This window comes from Dromiciops gliroides, chromosome 4 (genome assembly GCF_019393635.1).
Source record: "Dromiciops gliroides isolate mDroGli1 chromosome 4, mDroGli1.pri, whole genome shotgun sequence".
In the NCBI taxonomy this organism is placed as follows: domain Eukaryota; kingdom Metazoa; phylum Chordata; class Mammalia; order Microbiotheria; family Microbiotheriidae; genus Dromiciops; species Dromiciops gliroides.
This window is the reverse complement of record NC_057864.1, coordinates 228802754-228829291: the sequence shown is the minus strand read 5'-3', so window position 1 is coordinate 228829291 and position 26538 is coordinate 228802754. Positions and strand designations below refer to the sequence as shown.

Below are 26538 nucleotides of genomic sequence, written 5' to 3'. Positions count from 1 at the left end.
ATACTTAGTGTTGGCTGTAGGGAGAAGTAGGGAATGAGTTATATACCCAAATATTTATAATTCAAGTTAGAAAATGACTAAGTGCATAAGAGAATTTGAACAGTATCTCATGAGAAATTTTTGGAGTATTAGAGAAAGCGTAATAATGGATGTGTCACCTGAGCTAGTTTTTTTAAGAAGAATTTTAATTGATAGGGATTTGTTTGTCTAGCTAGATAGCATATAACATGGGTTGGAAGATTTGTTACTAGCAAGATCTGAGTTCATATCCTGTCTCAGACACTTAATAGCTGTGTGACCCTGGGCCAGTTCCTTCATGTCTTTGTTCTGTTTCCCCATCTGTATAATGGAGATAATAATAATACATAGCACACAGGGTTGTTTTGGGATTAACTGAGATCTCTCTCTCTCTCTCTCTCTCTCTCTCTCTCACACACACACACACACACACACACACACACACACACACACACGATTTGCAAACCTTATGATGCTTATATAAAGATTAGCTATCATCACCACCACCACCGTCACCACCACTATCATCGTTGTCACATCATCATCATCATTGGCTGCAGATTGTATGTTACATGTATAGAGATGAAAAGTTGAATGGAATTGAATACCTTAGTTCCTCTAGAACATGGCTTGTGAAGGCGAGTCAATTAGTTAATAAGCATTTATTAAGTACCTATTACATGCCAGCTACTGTGTTTAGCACTGGGGATTCAAAAAAGGCTAAAGACTGTCCCTAGTCTCAAGAAGCTCACAGTCTAATGTAGGAGACAGCATACAAACAGTTTTGTACAAGCAAGATACATACACAGGATTAATTGGAAATAATCAACAAAGAGAAGACACTAGAATTAAGGGGACTTCAAATAGCTTCTTGTAGAAGGTAGGTTTTTATGGGGGACTTGAAGGGAAGCCAGGAATACCAGGAGGCAGATATGACAAGGGAGAGCATTCCTCAAGTGAAAGACAGACTAAAAATGCCTAGAATTGGGAGATAAGAGTTTCCTGTTCAAAGAATAGCAAGAAAGCCAATGTCATTGTATCACAGAGTACATGAGTGTCAAATCAGGTATAAGAAGACGTGAAAGGTAGGAAGAAGCCAAGTTGTGAAAGGCTTTGAATGCTAAACGGTTGATTTTATATGTGATCTGGAGGTGATTGGGAGTTTATTGAATAGGTGTGACATAAATCTAAAAAGATTACTTTGGCAGCTGAATGGAGGATGGATTGGAATGGGGAGATACTTAATAGCAGGGAACTCAACTGAAAGAGAGGTATTTTGGAGCCAGATTTAAATAAAATAAATGTGTTGGAGCCAAATTTAAATAGAAAGACATATTATTTTGAACAATACTTTTTAAGAAACTTAATTATTTGTACTTACTTGGGCAGAGTTTATCTGAGATTCAAATGTTCATGCTTTAGGGTATATGCTATACTATACCCAGAGTCATAAAGAAGTGTTTTTTCCTCTATGATACTTTTGTACAGTTAATTGAATGAAAGATGTTTTATTCCTTAAAGGAGTAGAATTTGATCTGGGTTCCATGTGAGACTGAGAGCACCATCAGTCACTAATGATTTATAGTTGCTATGTTTCCTTTTCTTGAGTGCTTTTGTTATTTGAGAATATGCGATAATTTGTTCCTGAGGACTATTAATTGTTGTCCATAGCCTAGAACATAATAAAATACTGTCTTGATATATATATGGAATAGGCATCCTTCTGTGTATTAAGAAAAATCTTTGTTGGAAAAGGGTACATGTATGATCATAAATTATAGTTTTTCCTGAAACCAAGTTGTTACTCGGTCATTGTCTGAAAGCCAGGATCAAGGAAGTTCCTTGATTTTCTCCGAATTAGTTTGTGCTAAGCACAATTTCATTTGCCTTAGCTTTCCAGAAAGCACGAAGTTTATATTCTAGTCTTTAACATGTCCAAATTGTGATATAAATCTTTTCCTTTTTTTACCAGAGTTGCATTGTATGTTATAGCAAAATATTATAAAATATAACACAAAAATTTATATTGCATTTACTATTATGCATTCTTAAGTATAATATGTGGATTTATTTGAAAAATATTAGAAATAATATACACAATTCTAAACTTAGAAAACAGGAATGAAAAGTCTGCAAAATTCACTGACCCATGCTAACCAAATAAATGTCATAAACTCATGTTTCTACATTTACTGAAATGATACCTTCACCAATGGTACTTTTTTCACTAATGAAAATAAATTATTTATATAAATATCCTTTTGATGTCTGTGGATTATTTTCAATAGTAACAAATCATAGTTTTCACATTTACAACAAAAGTTTTTAATTTCTGAAAATATGTATGCATATATATAATTGTTATATATATGATATATATACACACATATAGGCTCTTGTTCTTCAAGACATTTACATTTTATTTGCAAAACAGGTAACAGTAAATAAATCCAAAAATTTAAGGATACCTTTGTTACAACAAATAAAAAGTTATTTCTAATGCATAAAACATTTTTGTAATAAAAGCAAATGTAAAAGTGTTCTTGCCATGTGGCTTACACCAAAAGCATTATTCTTTCATCCATTGTATTTCCATTGGTAGCGTTGGTTATGAATGCAGAAGTGTGCTTATCAGAATCTTGGGCATATGCATAAGAAACTTGGATCACTCAAAAAAGGATTTATTACAAATTTATAAGCACCTTTGGTATAAACATTTACTATTTACAGGTCGTTGCTTTCCTTAGAACAAAAAAGAAAAAAACACATAGTAACAGTTGATCCAATAGAAAATTTGCTTGAAAATTGCTGCTACGTCATGTGGTCCAGTGGATAAGCTTTGCTTTTTTGTGGTGTGAAAGCATATATGAAAGTTAAGTGTTAAGACACCCGTGTTCTCTTTCTTAAAGTGAACACTCTTGCAGTGTCATTTGATTTTGCCTTTTTAGTTCCTTGGGGAGGTTTTCCTGTTTCTTTTTGATTCGTCCTCTTTGGCCTTTTGTTTTAGGATTACATTCAATATCCTGAATTTCTTTGGAACTGAAGGTGGGTTCATCTTTTTGAAAAGTGGAATCCTGAGCATTTTGCTCTTCATTTTCTACCCTTATTTTTCCAGGACTATATGCAGCTAATTGGCAGAGAGCAACAGCTGCTGTTTGTTTCTGTTCATCACTGTTGTCAATCATTCTTAAATCTTGTGCTTCACCATTATCGGCTGTGAATGAAATGTCATCTTGGTGGATGCTTTGCTGGTGATTCTTTATATAATGTTCTGCTTTAGAACTTTCAATTTTCTGAGTAGCAGCAGCTTCAGCATCTTGTGATAGACTGTCTGATGAAGGTTTCAGGTTCAGAGTATTGCAGGAATCCTTCACTGAGAGGTTTAAAGGCATGTCTTGTAGATTCATAGTGTCTTGAGTTTCCAAATGAGTCATGTTTTTGTACATATGTTCATGTACAGTTTCCTTTTTTTCAGATTTCTTAGAAAGATTGAGTGGAGCTATTCCTGTGTCTTCCTCTGTGTTAGAAGAGTCCTCATTTGTGTTAGAAGTACCTTCCATCTGATGTTGCACATCTTCATCAGTAACATTCATGCTGAAAAAAACAGAGATAAATCAATTTTTATTTCTTTTTAGAAAAATAAGACTCAGAGTGGAACGTTTTCAAGCTATATTTTACATAAGGGAATAGTCATTGTTTTTTAGCTTAACTGCAACAAGAAATTATTCTTTAGAACTAGAAGGACTAGACATGTCAATTGAAACAATTTAAAAAATTTACTTTGAAAGATAAAAGTTTTTATGCTGTTTCTATTTTCTTTGCATTATGGATTTAAAAGAAGTACTATAACCACTGTCCCAGCTTGGTCCTTCAAGTTATTCTTAAATTTCAGTCTTTCTAGTGTTAAAAGTTTTTAGTGAATTATAAACTGGCTAATTAGACAGAACAAAGCTGGGGGTAGGAAAGAGAGGGAGTTTTGTTTTGGATTGATCTTCTTGAGTTTTGGAAGTCAGATTTACGGAGACCCATCTTACCTTCTTGTGGAGTCAACTCTATTTAACTGTGGATCAGGGTATTCTGAACTTTTTCTCACAAGTTTAAAGGCTGTGGCATTTTCTTCATGTTGATTTAGTTTTCCAAATGGGCCAGGCGATGATTTACTTGATAGGTCAAACAGTCCTTCACATGCATGGCTTGTCTGAGTAAAGTTGGTGGGACTTGGCCTTCCTGGAGATCCTGTAGCTGCACTTCCTGCACGGGGGCTCATCTTGGCCCCATCTCTATCATTTGGCTCATCTTTGGAAGGATCTTGGCTTTGGAGAATTAAACTTTCCTTTTCATAATCTACGTGTTTTTTGTGGGAGTTCCAGGAGTTTAATCTGGATGGATTTGAAGTTGGATAGATCAAGTTAGTTTCTTCAAGTAGGTGAGAACTTTGCTCTCTTGTAATACTAGCAACATGTGGAAGTTTAAGGCCATAGGAAGAAAATGCAGACTCTGGTCTATAGAACCCATATGGTATGGGAAGACTGGACTGATACTGCTGGAAAAATTTGTAGGGCTCATATGTTGATGGTGATGGATTCAAGTGTTTAGGGATTGATCCTGGCGGGGAAAGAAAATGTCTTTGGTCTTGAGTACCATAGACGGACAACAAAGAGTTTTCACACTCTACTGAATTACCTGCAAGTAAATAAGGTGAATAGATAGTGGCTAGTCCATGCTCTGTGTAAAAATGAGGTGGATATTCTGGAATAGTTGGTTGTATATAAGAAGAAATGGATCCAAAACCTTTTGTAGATGGAATTTTATGCGAAAACTCTGGGAGAAAAGAGCCAGCTTTCCATGGATGATTAGGTGCATGGAATGCAGATTTAGTGTGAAAGGAACTTTTGGTAATTGGGTCAGGTATTGCCAGCATTTCAGATACTTCATCACTTTCTGATCCTTTAAGTCTGTGTTCTACAGGTACAAAAGCTGAAGGTCTGGCACCACCTTCTAAAATAGGCTGGATAGTAATTGTACTTTCTGTAGCTGAACCAAGAGGTGTTGCTTTCTTCTGAACTGGAGGATTTTGTCCTGATGATTTATTTGTCACACAGTTTCGTAATTCTAAATTTTCCTTGGCTTCTTCCTTGGCAAAACTGTGTTGAAGCTTAGAATCAAGATTTGTTTGTCCATTGGTGATTGACTTGGAAGTAGTAGGCTTAACCAAAGAATCTATGTGATGAGTTTGTTTGGGCTCTAATGAATTGGACTTGGGACATTTGGGAACTCGATCTTGCTCTGATACTAATGTAATGGAGTTTTTACAGAGGCCATACTTCATATGATTAAAAAGATGTGATTTTTCATTGCAAGTAAAGGGACACTGAAAACACTTATATTTAAATGGCTTTCCTGGAGGCCTTGGAATATAATGAGGTTTCTTTGGTTTTCGTTCTTTGAGAAGACTCATTTTCCTTCTTAAATTTTCAGGGTCTGTCCTTTATGTAGTTTAATCACAGTTTACTTCTTTGGAGTCAAACTTTGGTTTTGACTTATTTAAGGAGTTTGTGTTCACTTTTTAACAATTTTCATTTGAAGCTGGCTCCACAATATTAAGATCTGGAGGAAAGGCCACGTTTTCAATTGGGTATAGAGGAACTGTAATAGAAAAATGAATTCTTAAATAACATGATAACTAATTCAATGGGAAATTAATATTTTCTACCTAAGATTGAATAGTTAAAGATACTATGCTTGAAGATATGGAAGGCATGCAGTTTTTTTTTTCTGGGGCAGTGGGGGTTAAGTGACTTGCTCAAGGTCACACAGCTAGTAAGTGTCAAGTGTCTGAGGCCGGATTTGAACTCAGGAACTCCTGAATCCAGGGCCGGTGCTTTATCCACTGCGCCACCTAGCCACCCCCCAAGGCATGCAATTTTTACAATTGCTTATACTCCTAAATGAATGCTAGTGCAAGCTGAAATTATTGATTTATCTTCTAAAGTTAAATGTCACCTCCTTTTCCATACTCTGTCACCCGTTCTCCTTCCTGCCTCTCTCTCCCCAAGTTGTCAGAAGAGATTTCTTCTGGGGTCAAAAAGAGCATGGCTTGTTCAATATATTTATAAGTTGTAGTTTTTACTCTAAAGGGTGAGAGGTGTTGTGAGTTTATGGAGAGGATCAGAGTCAAGGAGATCTTAGTTCAAGTCTTACTTCTCTGACACATAGCTGTGGCATCCTGGGCAAGTTACTTAAACTCTGAGTGTCCTAGATAACTCTCTAAAGACTATAAATTGCATAGTGTTTTGCAGTAAGCAATTATTAATATTAATTATTAACAGGGGGAGTTTCCGTACCAGGGAGTGCTATACATGAAAATCACAAACCCAGGAATGCCACCCCTTCCCTCCTCCCATTCTTCCCCTCCAAATAAAACCCAACAATTTATAAAATAAAACCACAACATAGTAATAATTTGTCAGTATTCTTAATGATGGCTAGGTTGATAGCACAAGGAATGAAGAACTAAGACTGTCAGATTTTGCCTAGTCTACTATACCTTTTTGAACATTGGTGTAATCATTGCCTTATTTAACTGGTTGTTTTGTAATACCACAAGCTCTTAAAAGATTATTTTTCAGAAGAAATTGTGTGGGACCTTGATGTGTGAGATCTCAGAAATCTGAGACAGGCAAAAAAAAAAAGGGTTATTCCAGGATGCAGAATTATCTTTAGATTTTATAAAGAGTCTACTTATGTCCAGGAAAATTGGCTGTCTTTGAGCCTTCTGTTTGCAATCTCCAGTAACAAGTACTTACACACACATGTATATGCCTCACACTCAGTTTTTTAAAACCAATGTTTTTTGCCTTTTCTTTGTATAATTCTTAGCACAATGCCAGGCACATAGTAGGCACTTAAATTCTTCTTAATGACATTAAAATAGTAAGAGGAAACAATTATAATTAGAGCACTCAGTTACTTCTTTTATAATTTAAATATCTGAGTTTCATTAGCATTGCTAAAATCTCATGTGCCTTTAAAAACAGAAGACTTGACTTCATAAAATCACAGAATGTCAATTGAAAGAAACCTTAGCAGCCATTTAATCCAACCCATAACCAAAATATAATCCTTACTACAGCACATTTTTTGATTGTATTCAGACCAATAATCAAAAATTTTTTTTAAAGAAATCATCTCTAATATGATATAACTTTAGTGAAGATTTCTTTTCTTTTTTATCTTTTCAAAGTACTTTACAAATATTCCTATATGTATCCTATCATTGTTGCTTCTGCTTTCCTGATGAGGAAACTTACATGTAAGTGGCTTGCTCAAGGCTATATGTTGGTCCATTTCTTAGTATGCCATTAAACTGGGTCTTAGTGACATTTTGAGACCTTACATGCTAAAATATACTTAAAATAGGTATTAAATATTTTTTTAAAAATGAATTCTTGTGTGACAATGATTATCACAGTACAGAAACAGCCCTTCAGCTTTTAACTAGGTCTAGGCTGTCTTAAGTTTAGGCAGGAATCAGTGATGGTAGTGGCCACCTCTAGAGTTCGTGATAACTACTTGTGTTTTGAGTTGTTGCTAGAAGGTTGCACTTGTGCCTGGAAAGAGACCAGTTCTGGAGCTGAATCCTGATCACATGTACTGCCCTCCTTTACTCTATATATGCAATCAGTGTGTGTGTGTGTGTGTGTGTGTGTGTGTGTTTCATTTAAATACCTTAAATTTATTGAAACATCATTTCTTTAAATGTTTTGTACATAGTTCTATTTTAAAAAACAATCTGATCTCATCGAAGGTTTGTAAATATTGTATATTTATTAAGACCTGATTGAGGTAGAAAAAACTTTGTTTTCATTTAAGAACCTTGAAATGTAATGTGCAAATTTCTGGGATAATAATAAAGCAGTTTGTTTAAATGAGAAATAATATATGCTTTTGTTATTACTAGTTAAATTTCTGATACTTAGGTACAACTTTTGTGGAGGATTTTTGATTTAGAGTGGTGGACTCAGATATAAAGAGATTATTTTACTTTCTCAACATTTCTTAATGAATGAATACTAGTATTTTGGAAGTAGCTAGTATCAAAAGTAGCACAAATTTCCCTGGCTGTTACCTTAATCTCTAGATTTTTATCTCTCCTTTTTTTTTTTTTAACCCCTGACCCCCCCCTTCCATTCCCTAAATGGTTTTTTTGCATACTTCTGTTGCCTTCCCTTCCCTCCTTTACCCTGTAGTAAAGGTTACAGGACACTCTTGTATACAAGGAACATAAACTTAAACCCAGAGTTTTTTAACAAAGCATAAATCTTGTCAATAATTTTTGTGTTTTCACCTGCCTGTAGTTGAAAGAAAGCAGCATAAAAGTTATTTTCTATCAAAATTAATTTTGTACTGTGGGGCAGATGGAACCTGATACATATAAAAAAAGCATGTTCTATTTGCCTGGTTTCAGGAAGCCAGAGAAGTGGATACATTCTCCAGTCTGATGCTTGGCGAGGTAGATAAGTCAGTGAAACTTGTGCTGGCATGTCTCATTATGTTCACTGATTCTGAAGGCGTGAGAACCACTTCAAGTCAAGTTCCCATGATCATATAGGATGTGTTATGGCAAAGATCTGAAAACTGATGATTTCATCACTGACTAAAAGCATCATGATCAAAATGATGACTGTTGCAAAACATTTATCAATTGTGGGTCGAAAATCATAACGATACTAATTGTGAAAGTGAATAAGTATAACAAATTGAACTTTCTTAAGAGAACTTTTAAAACATTTAACAGTAACACAAAGCACTGAATTTATGAACTTTTTTTTGCCTCCAAATACCTAATATTTTGTAACCTCTATAAGTGGCACTATTAGCAATTTCATATCGCTATCTTTTTCAAAGGGACAAGCCTTTGAGCTTTAACTTTCACACTTTTTATTTAATGGTATTTTCTCAAATGTATTACACTAGGTAAGTAATCATACAAGACATTACTGTTTTACTCAAAAGAATAAACTAGAGAATTCTCTTTATTAAAAGAGAAATATGTGTAATTAAATTTGAAAGTGTCTTATGCTTTTTATCTGAATGCCTTATTTGTAGGTTCTTTGCTAAATATTTACTAACTTAAGGGGATCTGCAAATAATTGTAAGAGGACAAAAGTCATGCAGTATTGATTGCCTTCATGAAAATGTTATAGGATTTACTTGTTTAAAATAAAGCTATTGATGAATTTAGAAGCTAATTAGTATAAATTACTTTACATAAACTGCTGACAGATTAAAACAGTGAACACCACTGCTTCTGATTTAGCTGCATAGTTCATGGTGCAAGTTAAAATAGTCAAACACAACTGTTAAAAACACACTAGTGATCTAGAGTTCTCCTAATTATGGTTATATTCAAGTACAAAAATTGTATCCTACCCATAAGATGGATAATTCTGGAATACCACATTGAAGGATAGGTTTATGATTTATATGGTTTTTCCCTAAGATTTGTAGGCTTTAATGAAATTAAACTTGCTACATGGATTCTGAGTGATGTGTATTTATAAGTGAGTTAAAAAGCTTATAATAGACTCATTGTGGTCAGTTTATATGCTATATTTTCAACTTTCTTGAAAATTTAGTATTCTCAAAGGAAGATAAGATTGTCAAAACAAACTTTGTTAATGTCATTATTTATAGTAGCACTGAATTCAGGTATAAAGATCTTATTTCTATTTTAGGCCATATAGGTCTGGAGGTTTATCATATAATTACTAAGATAGAATAATGAAGTGTTGTTTCCTTGAATATTTAGAAGGTTATTCAGAAGGGTAATATAATACCTAACATGCCCAGGAGAGAAGCTCTTGCATTCTATCACTTTCCATTTCTCCATCCCCACCATATTAATTAGTCTAGATGAGTTCAGCTTTTGTCCCTTTATTCACTTGTTTCTTTTTCGAAATATCAGTTGAGACCACAGTACCTGATTCTGAAATGTTTGTGAAAGTGGATAAGTAAACTTGAACTTTCTTAGGAGTTTTCATAGATCTAGCACTAAAAGGGCCCACAGAGTCCATTTAGTCCATTTTAGATGATGAAATTTCCTCATTTTAAAAATGAGGAAACTGAGAACCAGAGAGGTTAACTGACTTGACTAATAAAAGTTAGAGGTAAGATTTAAGCCCCCACTGTCTGACTCTTGAGCCAGTGCTCTTTCTACTGATACCTATAAGTCAAGCTTTAAAAAAGCTAATTTTTCTAATGCTTTATTTTTTTCCGTTTCCCTCTTCCTCTTTCTTAAAAAAAGCCTGATATTTTTCTAAGTCTCCTTGGTTTTATTTCCTGTTCTCCCCATATTTTTCCTTATTCACTTATTTATCTGACACTTAATAATACTATGTACAATATTAGTAAAATACTTTTTATCAAAAAATGAGACTCTATTAAAAAATTTCATAGTGCTACTGAATTGTAATAGAAAACTTGTAGATTAACCTCATTCGTCCTCTTCATTATTTGGGGTTTGTTGCTTATATGTATAACATTAAAAGACAAAATTAATAGAGTAAAATTTTTGAAATTTTAAACATTTATTATGTTTGCATTGTCCATTAAAATGTATTTTATACATGTAAACTGAAATTTTTATTATGCTTATGCATTCTTTCATGGTTGAGAAATTTAAGAGGCAGTGAAACGCCACAATACCAACAGAAAAGTAAGTTAAATTCTGAATTGTTAACAGAAAGTACTAATGATTTTACTTTTTCTTTAAGTATTTGTGATATACATGAGAAATATTAGTAATTCAGTAAAAGAAATAGGGAAGTAATGTAAAAAAGGTATATAGAGGCCCCTATGGTTTTATTATTGGATTTAAAAAATATCAGTTTGTAATCTAAAATAATCTTTAACTTTTAATTTCATTTTTCTACCTGCACAGTTATTTTGCATTTGAAACAAATAAATCATCAAACCTGACATGTGAATATCTGTATGTTGCAGGACTCTTATTCATGTTTTATCCAAGAGTCCCACCTTCGTATACAAATCCACAAAAGTCTCTGCATTTTTGTGAGTGATTTTCAGTTGGCCACAGGATTTTGTTTATCTTGCTTTAAAAACATTAAATTACTGATACAGTCAGTATCTGCTCATAGATGGATTCTTGAATATTAAAAGCCATAATACATTTCCATTTTTAGGTTGAGTTGGTGTGTTTAAAAAGTTTTTGAACTTTGGTAAAAGACAAGTGAAGGAACTGTTAAAAAGGAATTTTGCAAAGGCATAATAAAAGTACTTATAGTTTTAACTTTGGAGGATAATTCTCCAACAGCCTATGTAGCTATTTTTGTCACACATATTGACCTATGCACTAAAACAATTCTGTAATATTCTTTTTGGTGGTGTCCAGCTGTCTGACGAGGTGCACTCATCAGGGCAGAACATTTTGAAGGGCATGCTGTAATTAAAATATTGTGATGTGGCATTATTGCATAACTCAAGGACATGCCATTGTCGCCTACAGTTGTGGGTGTGTTGCAAGAACAAGATTCGTGAGTTTTATTCCAACTGAATTTTTCCAGTGATTAACTTGCTGTTCTCTCTCAGACTTTCAGTTCTTTAAGCTAATGGATAAACTTTAACACAACTAATATAAAAGGGAAAAACATATTTAATAGACTTTGAATTAAGGAAAGAGGACCTAGGAAACCATCTCTAAGTAATTCTTTAATCAATTCATAATAGTTTATGTATGATCAGAGTTAGCTGTTAAGTTAATATTTTATTAATGTTTTCATGGTAGACTATAGAAGCTAATCTTTCACATATCTTCCTTTTTTATTCTTAAAACTAAATCAATTAAATTCATTGAAAGACCTTGTTAATGTTATGCCTAATCATATTTTAATAAATGTATATAAATACATTCAATTAAGTTTCCAAATAGTAATTTTTCATGAATTTATTGTTGAGATGCTGTTCATGTAAAGAAAAAAAATCTTATTTTGGTCATTTTGGTTTTCAGACAAATGGCAACAATTAATAATAAATAGCCTTCTGAAATAAAGGACCTCTAAATTAAAAATAGAAACCAGATGTTCTCGATCTTCATTTGTCTTTCTGTTAAAATTCATTGTAAATTTTTTTAAGGAAAAATTGCATGAAATATATCTGAATATAATTCTTTCCCCCCATAAGATTTAAATTTAAGTTATGAACAGAACATCATACTAACAGAATAAAGTTTCAGTCTAGTTAAATCACTTATAATAATGGTTTCAGTCCAAGAAGTGCACCTGCTAGAAACTGTGAGGTAAAAGAGTAGAGCAAAGCAGGGTTGAACAGCTGACAAGTCATTCATTTTTTAGCTAGATATTTTCAGAATCTCAAAAGGTAGTTTTCAAAGAAAGCTTATATTTTAAAAATAACACTAAGTACTTACCAGAAATGTGGTCCGTGCTAAAATGTGGATATTAATTTCCTTAGCTGTTCAGCTCTAGCTGTCAGTGCTCAGAAGGAAGTACCTGTTCTCACTGTGATTGCTAGGTGAAACTGAAGGAGGCTGTTTCAGTGGGAGGGATTTAAAGTGTAGGAGTTGAGCCCTCAGGGTGTAGAGATGCACCTGATATTATTCCTGCCTGAAGCTACAATTCATGTGTTTGCATCTACTGTTCAGCATTACCTCAGCACCTGATCTATCAAACAAAACGTGTCACTTTTGTGCCCTACACTAAGCAAACTGCTTTAGTTTCTTGAACAGGAATCAGTGCTACCCAGAAGTAAGATAGGTCTACAGTTTGAAAGCTCCATTAAATAGATTTAAAGTTGATATACAATGGTGTTTTTGTGAATAGTTATAATCTGAAATTTTTCCTTAGAAAACTGTTGTGCCATCAGCTATAAGTAAAAAAATTAAATTAATTATGTCTGCATGAATTCAAACATTGACAGTGGTTTGCTATGAATATTTGTGGATCACTATCTCATTTTTTTTCCTCAACTAATTATAGGATCATAAGATCATAGTTTTAGATGTAAGGGACCTTAAAGGACATCTAGTCCAAACTTCTCCTTTTAAAAATCAGGAAACTGAAGCCAGGAGAATCTAAGAGGTCACAATTAGGATTTGATTCTAACTCCTCTTCCTCTTAAACTGGCAATCTTTTCCCATGCTTTCATAATAGTCTTTACTTCATTTAAAACAGGAACTTGACAAAGCATGTTCATAATCAACTCATGTTCAGATTCTACAGGGAAGTATTTTCTGTGTAGAAAATTGATTATTACATCCTCACATTCCCTTTTCATGCAACTTAATTTTGTTACTGTTGAGAACACTAAAATACAAACAGGTTCCTTTGTTTTAAATAAGTTCCTTATTTCTTATTCTCTCATTATCATCTAACCTAGCTATATTGTTGAATTCAATTTCAAGAGTTACCTCAAAATTCTCTTTTTAGTTAATGATTATAGTTCTGGAAATGTGGAAGAAGAATTTATTTTGGTGGAGGCCCATTTTTAATATACATCCTAATTTTGGGTTAGGCCAGTGATTCATCATTTAGATTTGCAGGGCAACAATGTTAAGAGAAACGCCATGAAAAAAAGTAGATTTTTTTTTTAAGGGTTCAGTTTTTTATGGGATTTATTGCTTGTGACTTTGATGTTTAATTCCTTTTGACCCAAATAAGAATTATCTTTAAGAATGATCTCTAAATGCATTGCTATTTTAGATTAACTGAAGCTTTTCCACACTTTTACAATGAACACATTTCCCTAAACTTGTTTCTATATAAGTATGGTGTTTCCTATTAGTGTTAATCAGTGGTTATAAATTAAGTTACTATTATACAGAGCTGCACTTTTGCCCAGAGGTACGGTGCAGAACTGTTTTTTCTCCCTGGTGATTCCAGAGCCAGGTATCAAGGCATCCTTTAGCATATTGTATTTAGGTACTACAATAAAGGGGATGATTTTGTAAAACATTACAATCGTGAAGATGAATGAATGAAAAAACACTTATTAGGTTATTACTGTATACCAATTGCTAAGTGTCAGAAATTTATCTAGAAGAGCAAAAGTCTCTTTTCAAGGAGCTCATGTTCTAATTTGGGGGACATAACATAAAGGAGGACAGATTATAAGGCTGGGTAGTTCTTAGGATGGGGCAGGTAGTCATGTTTTAGTTTTATGTCCACAGATAAATGCATAACCATTTCTGATTTTGAACCATTTGAAGTTCAAGACTTTCAGTGGCAAGACCTTCTTTACCTTTCCTTCAGTAGCATGATTGCCAAGGAAGAGGGTGACTAGGTACTCCATATATTGTCATGGAAATGTCCATATGTTGATTTTAGCATTACACATCAAAGTTATTGATAGATTTCTAACCAGGCTAAAATTGCAGTGAAGGTTTTACTTTTTAAAAAATGCTTGTTTCATTCTAGCAAGTTTTTTTCCCCGTTTTCTTCATTTATTTTTCTGCTAAATTAGAATATTATTCACATTTATGTAGCACTTAAGTAATAGCTGTGAGGGAGATAATGCAGATTACAGATAGAAAATTGAAAGATTAAGTGAATTGCCCACAGTCACACAGCCAATGGGGTTAAAACTGGACTTTAAAGGCAGGTTTTATGACTTCGAGTCACAATCATTTAGTGCCTTTCATCTGAGGGTAAGACTAAAAAACCTGCTTGGTGTGGAGGATTTATAAGCATAAAACCTTAAATTCAGCATATGTATTAAGTTGCAAGAAGACTATTCTGTGACACATTATGGGATAGGATATAGTATAATCAGAATTCAACTTTACTTTTTCTAGGACTTCATGACCTCAGGCACATTATATTAACCTTTAATTTTTTTTGCCTCAGTTTTTCTTTCTGAAAAATGCAAATAACACATGTTTTCTTTGAGCTATACTTTATAAAAATGAAGGGGAGGGAAAGATAATGTATGGAAAAGGAATAAACATTATATTATATATTATATAGTACCTACAATGTGTCAGGCACTGTGCTAAGCACTTTGCAAATACTATCTCATTTGATCCTCAAACAACAACCCTGTGAGGTAGGTGCTGTAAAATGGTATCCCCATTTTACAGTTGAGGAAACTGAGACAAATTGAGGTTTTGACTTGCCCAGGGTCACACAGTTAGCGTCTGAAGGCAGATTTGAACTTGTCTTCCTGCCTCCAGACCCTAACCATACTCTATCCATAATAATAAATTATATACTCAGAATTTATTTTTTGGACATTTTTCTGTATTAAGTGCAGAAATGTGTGATTTTGCTACAGAGTGTGTTGGAGATTGGGATTAGGCAGTGTAAAGGAAGGAAAAGACAATTGTAATTTCCTTGAAAATTCAGAGGCAGAATTTAATTTTCTTATCTGTTTTATAATACATTTCTTGATGAGTAATGTCATGGCTGCTTCTCCTTTTTTCTAGTCTACAATAATGAGGTGGCCCTTTTCCTTGCATTTTACATTTTCCTTTACATTTATCCCAATCCCATCTCTGAACAAATTCTCTAGATTCTTGTATCCTCAATCATACTTTTCTCTAATCTTCAATTTCCCTCTATCTGCTGGGTCCTTCCTTACATCAAACAAACCCAAGTCTCCCTTGCTGTTTAAAAAAAAAAATGACCATCTCCTTAAGTTATCATCGTATATCTCTCCTTTTTTCAAACTCTGACCATTCTCTCCAGTTTACCATCAATCTCTGTCTCTGTCTCTGTCTCTCTGTTTCTCTCTTTTGGTGAGGCAATTGGGGTTAAATGACTTGCTCAGGGTCACACAGCTAGTGTCAAGTGCTTGAGGCTGGATTTGAACTCAGGTCCTCCTGACTCCAGGCCAGTGCTCTATCCACTGCACCACCTAGCTACCCCCATCAATCTCTTAAGGTCTTTCTCCCCACCCTACTCCTCATACTTCCTGATCTATCTTGTTTTTTTGGGGTTTTTTTTGAGGGGCAATTGGGGTTAAGTGACTTGCCCAGGGTCACACAGCTAGTAAGTGTTAAGTGTCTGAGGCCGGATTTGAACTCAGGTACTCCTGAATCCAGGGCCGGTGCTCTATCCACTGCGCCATCTAGCTGCCCCCCTTCCTGATATATCTTATTGCATTTCCCCCATTTCACTATCTTCTCTCTGTATTTTTGTGATACTAATAGCTTCTTATTCTCTTATTTGTCTGACAGTAACTTCTCAGTCCCCTTTGGTGCCTCATCATCCATAGTATATTTAGTAATTGTGGGTATACTACAAGGCACTATAATTTTTATACAGTGGAACCCTATTGGGACTTTTCTTTAGGACAGATTTAAAAGAAAGAGAACTGTTACTAACTAAAGTTTCAATACCTTAAGTGGCATTTTGAAAGGAAGTGTGATCAAATAGAATGTTGGACCTGTTGTCTTTAAGACTTGGGTTCAAATTTTTGCCTCACATAATTATTAGCTGTGTGGTCATGGTTGAGTCATTTAACCTCTTACAACTTTAGCCTCTTTAAGACTATATATTGCTTATATTTCAGCATTTTCAATTTGCACGGCCACTCTGTAGAACTACTACTTGTATATATATCTGGGGCAAACCAAACACATGGACAATGAGCTAGCTCCAGAACTTAACCAGAGGAAGAGAGTGGGTTGGATTGCTTTCGGGAAATTGTATAGCCCTTTTACTGACTCCCAAGGTCCCCATGGAAACAAACCCTTATTTTCAATACTACTAGCATTTAATTCTCTTGATATATGGCAGTGAGGCATTGAATACTACTTCTAAGGACCTGAAGATGAGTATCAAATAAAGGGCAATGGGGAAACCTATAACCAACAAGGAACTTTGAAGAACAGACGTTAAAATGTCATCAAGGAATTTTATGATAGGAAGAGAAGATAGGATGGTCATGTAGCAAGAGTGAAGGATGTCAGGTAGATAGGTATCCTCTTGAGGTGTGGAGAAATTGAGAAAAGCTTCCAGCATGTTGGGTGGACCCCCTGTGGTGAACTTTTAGGGAAACACAGAGAAGAATCCTACAAGATGGGCAGCCTGTATACAATATACATCATCTGAGGGAACTCCCAAATTGGTGAGATCACTGAGCCATTTGAGTATGCAAGTACTTATCCAGTTGGGTTGGTGATCTCACTAGGACAGGGACTGTATTTTCCCTGTTTTTCTATCTCTAGTGCTTATCAAAGTGTCCAGCACATAGTAGTTACTTAAAAATGTTTATTGATTGATTAACTTTAAAGTGCAGTATAAAATTATAATGATGATACTTCCTGAAGTTTCTCTGTCCTTTTACCTTTAGTGTGCTTTACTCTAGGCCTTGTGAACATTTGCTATATGATGAAATTCATCTCCTTGTTGAACGGGATGGTATGTGGAACTTTGGTTAGGTGTTTTACATCCTAAGAACAAAGCAAGATTTATAAAAGTTTGGACACTTGAATTGTAAATAATAAAGTAATAGTACTGATTTTGTGTCTTTCTCTTTCTTACTAGCTGTAAGCTTGAGGAAAGGATCTGTGTTCCAAACAGTATTATATACTGAAAGATCCCTAGTACAATGTCTTGCACATGGTGGGAATTAAATAAATTTTGGTTTTACAAGTAAATAAATCACTAGAGCTGAAATGAGGAAAGGGAGGAGCATAAAGGCTTCCTCTTAGTTCAGGCACTGTACCTCATTCCTTCTTTGTAGCACACTGGCTTTATGATCCTGGGTAATCTGACCTGTTATTGTTCTTTACTGACTTAGATTTAGCATCCAAAGTAACTTTACTATTTCTCCAATTAAGTGAGTAGAAGTTAAGAATATTTGTAAAAAGTATTTTCCCCTTTTAACTTTATCCATTTACTGGGAAGTATGCATTCTGGATAGATCAATTTCTGTCCCAAAGCATTCCTGTTTTCTATGAGGTAAATGTTGTAACAATTTTTTTCAGACTCCTTCACTCCAAAAGCTACTTTAATTTTGGGTAGGTTTTGAAGGTGTTGGATTTGACTAAGGAAAACCAGTTTATGGCACTGTGCCATGTATGGATTAGCCCTGGAGGCCATTTTTAGTGTCCCATTTTGCCAGGAAGCACGATTTTTACCTTTTGTTGTTGTTATTGTTATTCATTTTCAAGTCATTAATAGGATTTTGAGAGTATGGTTGAGTAGGATAGGAGAATAGAAGTTTGAGATACTGAAATTAAATCTGGGCTGTTGGTGTTTTGAAGATTGTCCTTGAGGGATTTGGATGAAAATATAGGTAAGCTGCTAGTGGGTGCCCCCCTCTCCCATTACCTCATTTTGTGTGTGTGTGTGTGTGTGTGTGTGTGTGTGTGTGTGTGTTCTTCACAGAGTGTAAGCTCCTTGAGTGTAGGTACTGTTTTGTTTTCTCCTTTATATCCTGAAGGCTTAGCACTGGGCTGGCACATAGTACCTCCTTATTGCCGCTGATATGAAATACAGATCACTCTATTTGGCATTGAAAGCCCTTCACTATCTGTCCCCGACATACTTTTCCAGATGTAAGATGTCCCCTTTACACCTTCATTGATCTAACCAAACAGATGATATTGCTATTCTTTATACACGGCACTCCATTTCAAGGTGTCCCTCCTTGCCTTGAGTGCACAACCTCTTCATTTCTACCTCTCTTTTTCTACAAAGCTCTGCTCAAGTGCCACTTTATAAATGAAGCTGTTCCTGATTCCCCTAGTCACTAATGTCTTCCTCTGTGATATTAACATATATTTATTTTCTCTGTACTTAAATCTCTCTCTCTCTCAACTGTCCCCCCCAACCCCCATCTTCCTTTGTCCCTCCCTCCACAAACACTGTACTATCTCCTTCAGTAGGCTCTAATCTCCTTAAAGTCAGGGACTGTTTCAATTTTGTCTTGATATTTCTAGTATCCAAAAAAATGCCTAACACAAAAATGAAGTGTTTTTATACTTGTTGTATATAGGTTTACTGAGAGTCAGCCTATATGGTAGGCTCTAGTCCAGGTGCCATCCCTGAGAATGAAAGCCATTGTATTTTTTTTTTCAGGTATTAAAAAAAAGACAGCATCTTGTAGGTATGAGATCATGTCAGTGTAATTTTTTTTAGCTCCTTCTAAGAAAGATATTTCTTAGATGAACATTAAACATAAATATATATTTAGGAAACCAAACCAAATCTTTAGTGTAGAAGTTCCTTAAAATATGCCAACCCATCCTGTCTCCTTACTCTTTACCTCAGGGAATATATTTGATTTCCAAATGTTGTTATTATTTTGATATGTGCATTTTAGCTTGAAACACCAAAGAATAGAACCTTTTGTTTCATGGAAATTGATAACAGTAAATAGTAGGGTGAGTTTGTTGTTTGCAACCTGTAAGACAAGGACAGTTGGCAAGAAATTATGAAAAATTTAAAGGTCTTTTATTTTTTAAAGTAATAAACATTTTTATTTATGGTTTTGGGTTCCAGTTTTTATCCCAACTTCCTTCCCTCCCTCCCCATACCTCTTCCTGAGGCAGTAAGCAATCAGAAAAGGGTTATATATGTACGGTTATGTAAAACATTTCCATATTAGTCATTTTGTATAGGAAAACTTGAATAAAAGAAAAAAACAAAAGAAAGTGAAAAATAGCATGCTTCAGTCTGTGTTCCATCAATATCAGTTCTTTCTTTGGAGGTGGATAGTATGTTTCATCAATAGTCCTTTGGGATCATTGTATTCTTGAAAATAGTTAAGTCATTTAGAGTTCTTCATCAAACAATATTGCTCAGTGTTCTCTTAGTTCTGCTCCCTTCACTATACATCAGCTCATACAAGTCTTTCCAGGCCTTTCTGAAATCATCCTTCTTGCCATTTTTTATAACAACAATATTCCATCACCATCATATACCACAGTTTGTTTAGTCATTCCCCAATTGATGGGAATTTCTTTGATTTCCAATTCTTATCCACCACAAAAAGAGCTGCTATAAATATTTTTGTACAAATAGGTCTTTTTCTCTCTTGGGGGATGTCTTTGGGATATAAACCTAGCAGTGGTATCAAAGGGTATGCATAGTTCTATAGCCCTTTGGACATAGTTCCAAATTGCTCTCCAGAATGGCTGGATCTTTTCACAACTCCACTCACAGCTTTCCCACATTCCCTCCAACATCCACTATTTTCCATTTTTGTTATATTTGTCACTCTCATAGATGTAAGATCGATATCTCAGAGTTGTTTTAATTTGCATTTCTCTGATCAATAGTGATCTAGAGTATTTTTTTCATATGACTGTAGGTAGCTTTGATTTCTTTGTCTGAAAACTGCCTGTTCATATCCTTTGACCATTTATCAGTTGGTGAATGACTTGTTTTTTTTATAAATTTGACTCAGTTCTCTGTATAATTGAAAAATGAGGCCTTTTTCAAAGATACTTATTTCAAAAATTCTTTCCTTGTTTTCTGCTTCCCTTGTATTTTTGGTTACATTAATTTTGTTTGTGCAAATTTAGAGACCTTTCCACTCCAAATGTTCATATGGACTATTTGTGCCTGATCTGTGGTAATGCCTTCCAAGCTCATATTGGTCTGATCTGCCATAGTTTAACACACTGTACTCCAATATAGTGGTATCATTTTGGTCCTATTCAAATGTCTGAATGTTGAAGTTTCTTTTCAGCTCTGATCTTATCAGTAATGATTTTTAAAGTCCTCTATTCCATAAAAAGTCTCTAAATTTGCATCTCATGTTTCTTTTGAACTACTACAATTCTGCTTCACTCATAGAGCACACCACCACTTAGGTAAATGCATTTGAGGAACTTGAAGGGTCTGTGTGATGATAAAGGACTTATAAATGTAAAAAGGGAAGAAGAATAAAGTATCCCTAAGGGAAAAAACCCCAACATTTAGGGAAAATTAATAAGGGGAGAATTTATTATTTTTAATAATTGTATATTCAAGAAGAGGAATGGAGGAGGTGGAAGAGTAGTTCCCATGTGAACCTCTCATTAGAACTGAGGAAAAGGAGCATTTAACACACACTTATACATAAAAAAAGAAAAAGTTTGGTACAACGAACTCAAGTGACATTAGTTGAAGATGGAGAGAAAGACTTAATAAAAGGATGGGCAATATCAGGGAAAGAATAGTTTTTAAAAATCCCCAAACAACTCTTCATCTTTGGATGTTGTATCCTTAACAGTTGATCTGGTTGAAAGCAAGGAGAGGAGGGACAGTGGAATGGAAGCATATCACCCTACATCTCAGGGGTACACTTCTTCCCTATCCACCACTATCATCTTCCCCTTAAAGAGAGGGGTGAAAATCAAAGAGAGAAAAATGTGTAATAAAAGTAGATTGAAGGGCAGCTAGGTGGCACAGTGGATAGAGCACTGGCCCTGGAGTAAGGAGTACCTGAGTTCAAATCCGGCCTCAGACACTTAACACTTACTAGCTGTGTGACCCTGGGCAAGTCACTTAAACCCAATTGCCACACTTAAAAAAAAAAGTAGATTGAAGGAAACACACAAATAACCATCACAAACATAAATGTGAATAGGATGTACTCTTAAAATGCAAGTGGATAACCAGTTGATCTTTTAAAAAACAGAACCCTACAATATGTTATTTATAAGAAACACTTGAAACTAACAGTTGAATAAAGAGTTAAAATAAGGGGCTGGAGCAAAATATATTATGTCTCAGGTGAATTCAGAATAGTAATTGTACCGACTGTGATCTCAGACAAGGCAGTGGTAAAAGTATACATGGTTAAAAGAGATAAATAGTGAAACTGCACTATGATGCAAAGGCACCAGAGAAATTCCAACGGAATTTTAGAATAGAATTTTAGAAAAGTTACATATTAGAGATCATGGGGATCTAAAGGAAATCATTTAATCAAAATCAATCTCTCTCTCTCTCCTCTCTCTCTCTCTCTCTCTCTCTCTCTCTCTCTCTCTATCCATCTTTAACCATAGGTGGCAAGATTTATTTTTTTTTAAACAAAAAAATGAATGTTTTATTTTGCCACATTTTTTATGAATCTTGATGTAATCATGTTATTTTTATTTTTTGTGTTATTAATTTCTTATGTGTATGGTTTTTCAAACACTGAAGCAGCCCTGAGTTCCTGGGAGAAATCCAACTTATTAATGAGTGTGTAATATTTTAAATATTTTGAAATTACTTCATTGCAGTACTTTATTAAAAATAGATCATATAGATAAATCATAGGCCTTTTCAATAAGGTCATGGGTATGATAGGTCCAGTTCTCACATCTTCCCAGCCACCTGGGTTAAGCTAGATTTTCCCTAATTGGCAACAAAGCAGAGACTTGATTGACCTGGGGGTGGGGCAAGGCTCAAACTATGCCTGTCTTGATTGAGCTTCCTGGTAGCCTCTGGCTGTATTGATGTGGTTTCTTGGTCACTTGTGTGTATAAAAAAGAACCACCCATGTGGAGTCTTTGCCCTTTAGACATGGTGGATCTCCTGAGACCAAGGCAGTAACCAAAGGGAAAATGTGACTATGAGGAAATTTCTTCAACATGTTAAAATTGTTGCCACATTTTTTCTTTTCTACCTTCCTGGTTTTGCCAGTTTTTTTTTTTTAATTTCTGCAGGCTCCACTATTCCTTATTGTTTTAAAGTTTAGGGTGGTTCATTTCATTGGGGACGTGTGCAGCAAAATCAACAGGAGAATCCCAGTTTACTTGAATTTCAGGTTTGCTTGTGAAAGTACATTATTAAAATTTCTCTTGATGACACCACCACATGAGCTATCTAGTTTAGTTAGGTGTGTCAGATGCAGTATCCAGAAACTTACTATGCTTCGTTATTAAGTAGATCACAGTGAGAATAAATATATTTACACTACACCTACTCCTTATACTTTCTTATATAGATTTAAAATCAGTGCAGCTGCTGTGAAATGAGTTTTTGATGTTTGTAATAAATGTTAATAATTTAAGTATGGTTGCCTTCACCATAATACAGAAACATTCAGGGATTGGAAACAATTGCCTTTGGGAGGGGAGGGAGACTTAGAGTGAGGCAGCAATTTGGTTTTAGGCGGTTGAATTTATTTATAGGATTGATGGTTGCTTTGGCTGGATTACATTCTACAAACTTTTTTTGTGCTGTCTCTGCTTTGCTGCTTTTAAAGTTCTATCTTGCAGAATTTGAACTTTGATTTCAGAAGGGTAATTTTTTGTTTGTTTGGTTTTTGTTTTTTTGGTGAGGCAGTTGGGGTTAAGTGACTTGCCCAGGGTCACACAGCCAGCAAGTGTTAAGTGTCTGAGGCTGGATTTGAACTCAGGTCCTCCTGACTCCAGGGCTGGTGCTCTATCCACTGTGCCACCTAGCTGCCCCCTTTTTTTCCCCCACAATTCTTTATGGGGAAACAGCTCCAGGGTGAAAAATAAACATATTGGGAAGTAATTTTTACATAAACAATAGCTATAGCTGAGAATCCATGAAGATTTTTGTAGCAGAGCAGGGTCCTGTTTGAAGGCACTACTCCGAAGGGCTCAATACCCATATAACTTTATTTAAATTGAAGACATCCCCCTTTTCTAAGAATTTTAAAAGAAGTTTGTTGGTATAAAAACATCTAAAATAAGGCATGGTCTAGGATAATAGGATTAAGATCCAACTTTGGACTTTTTAAAACAAATTATGTGGAGGGAAGTATTATATTTACAGAAAATTATCTACATATATATATGTACCTAGAGGTACAAATTGAAAGTTAAGACTGAAAAGATTTAACAGTTAAACATTGTTGACTATCTCAAAAGCAGTTCTCTTTTCAAGAGCCTTTTTTCCTTTATCTTCTTAGAAATGAAATATGTCTAAGATTCTCCTTCATCCTCAATCTTGGGAGCCAGATAATATTTTAAGTGTCCCATATCTGCAGACATACTGAGTGTTACTGTAGGAGAGAGTGGAGTGGCTTTGGTAAAGAAATTCATGTATCGAAGTGCTGTGGTCACCTGAACTGCTCATTCATCTCTATTGTTACAGCTTCCTCCTCTGTGTCAACATTACTTGTCTGTGACAATTTTACATTTCCACTTCCCAGTTCTCCACTGGCAGAAAATTTTACACCGTCTTTTGCACAGGAAATTACAACAGCATCACTGATATGACTGAGATCCTGACAGATTCGTGCGAATTCACCAGAAGGCATTTTCACTACACAACTATATTCTTGTTCTGGAATTCCAGGTTGTTCAATATCTAAATCCATTAACTTCATCTCGTAGTCTGAAACTTTTTCCTGATTTGGTGCCTCAAATATCAGTGCGAGTGTATCTGCATTATCTTCGGCCCTTAGGGTGATAATATCTTCGTTGCTGGCACATTTTAATATTTTGGAAATGCTGGTGAGATTAATGCCCATGGCCAGGTTGCGGTCACAGTGGTAGGTGTCGAAACCCTCCGAGCGGAGGGTGGGTTGCACCAGGGAGATGTGGGATGAGTCCATACTCTGCAGGTTCACCCCACTTGAGCTGATGTCCCAGAAGGGTAATTTTTTAAGGCTGTTTGAAACAATGCCCTTATGAAGATATTGTACAGAGAATCAATATATATGTATTTAGAAGGTCTATCTAGTCATTCAGTTATACATAAATATAATTATTACAATAGTACTTGTATCTATATAGAGAACATTGCTTTCTAAAGTTGCCTACGTGTTTTTTTTTTATAAGCATGAACATGCCTTGACTTCATAACCTTGTTTTTGAAGACCATGGGAAATTTAGGATTGGCTGTTATCTACTAAAAAGAACAAACAAACCTCATCTTTGAATCATAGAATTATAAGGCATTTTAGAGATTAAGTAGTCCAATTCCCGAAGAAACTGAAACCCAGAGAGATGAAGACAATTGACCAAGGTTGCACAGGTAATAAGTAGCAGAGCCAGGACTAGAGCACAGGTCTCCTCAATTTTTCTCTAGTGTCCTTTTTAACACATAGTTCTTCACCTGTGCAAGTGAGGATGTTGGAAGTCTTCATTTAATTCCTTGAGTATCTGTCTAGCTGCAAGACTTTGAATATAACAGATTTATAATCCTCTTCTTTACCATTTCTGTAAGTTTCATTTGCATTGCTTTTATTTTTAGTCTAATCAATATTTTTTCTATTATTTCAGTGTAATAGTGGGGATGTCTTTAAAAAAATGTTTATTTATTTATTTATTCATTCATTAATTCATTTGCGGGGCAGTGAGGGTTAAGTGACTTGTCCAGGGTCACACAGCTAGTAAGTGTCAAATGTCTGAGGCCATATTTGAACTCAGGTCCTCCTGAATCTCGGGCCAGTGCTTTATCCACTGCACCACCTAGCTGCCCCTATGGGGACTTCTTTAGTGTATAATTGGACTGCATGGCCAGTCAAGTCCCTTCCAACTCTCAAATGCTCTGACTCTGTGATTTTAATGGTTTCTTTTCCCTCTTTAATGAGGTAAAAACCACCTTGAGTGGTATATTGTAGCAACATTGGTATAGCTTAGAAACTGCATTTATTACAACCTTGAATGAAACTTATCTTGACCTTTCCTAGCCATTATTTGATATTAAAGAGAACTAAGAGAGAAAGGTAGCTGGATTTGGACCCAGAATTTTTGATTGTTGGTTAAGAAAAATGGGCATTTTAACCCTTTTACTTGCATAATTCTAAATTGCTTTCTAGAATGGTTGTACTAATTCATAACTCAGTCAACAATGCATTATTATATCCATCTTTCTATAACCTCTCCAACATCAACTATTGTTGTCTTTGTAAATTTGCAAGTTGTGAGGTAAAACATAAAGGTCGTTTTGATTTGTGTTTATCTTATTAGTGAGACCACTTTCCTGCTTTTAGATATATAAATTTTATTTTTTCAGAAGCTTTTCAACGTCATTTAATCAAGATTATCTTTTATTTTCCATATTACTTCCAACTCTTGTTTGGTTAAGAATTCATCTATACTAGGGGTAGCTAGGTAGCACAGTGGATAAAGCACCAGTCCTGGATTCAGGAGGACCCGAGTTTAAAACGGCCTCAAACACTTGACACTCACTAGCTGTGTGACCCTGGGCAAGTCACTTGACCCTCATTGCCCTGCCAAAAAAAAAAAATTCATCTATACTGATAACTGTGTAATGTATATGATCTGCTTCTCAGTTCAAATCCCACTTCAGACATTTTCTATGTATGGGACCCTCGGCAAGTTGGTTAACATCTGTCTGCCTCAGTTTCTTCATCTGTAAAATGGTGAGATGATAATAGCACCTACCTCCCAGGGTTGTTATGAGGATCAAATAAGATAACATTTATAATGCTCTTTGCAAATCTTAAAACAATAAAATTGTGACTGTTATTGTTTGTTATCTGATAATATGTATGATAGGCATTCCTGATTTTTTAGATTCACCTAATAAATAATAAATTTTGTTCTACCCTCTCATTCTTGTTATATAAATATAACAGCAATACCACTATTAGGACTTTTTATTATGTGCCTACCAT

General features: G+C 34.9%; 3 protein-coding genes across 3 annotated transcripts in view; 1 reads left to right on the top strand and 2 right to left on the bottom strand.

The window, feature by feature from the left end:
- The window catches only part of TBCD (tubulin folding cofactor D), a 448209-nt gene that overhangs the window by 154102 nt on the left and 267569 nt on the right, over positions 1-26538 (top strand).
- On the bottom strand, positions 2423-5476 carry ZNF750 (zinc finger protein 750). The gene is made up of 2 exons (XM_044001677.1): positions 4053-5476; positions 2423-3612 (listed from the first exon to the last, which is right to left on the bottom strand). The coding sequence occupies exons 1-2, from the start codon at positions 5474-5476 to the stop codon at positions 2922-2924; spliced, it is 2115 nt and encodes a 704-aa protein (XP_043857612.1). The 3' UTR covers positions 2423-2921.
- Positions 23873-26538, bottom strand: part of LOC122753450 (proliferating cell nuclear antigen-like) — a 34310-nt gene continuing 31644 nt past the window's right edge. The window contains 2 exon segments of the mRNA XM_044000847.1: positions 23873-24021; positions 24024-24579. Coding sequence (XP_043856782.1) covers positions 23873-24021; positions 24024-24579 — 705 coding nt within the window.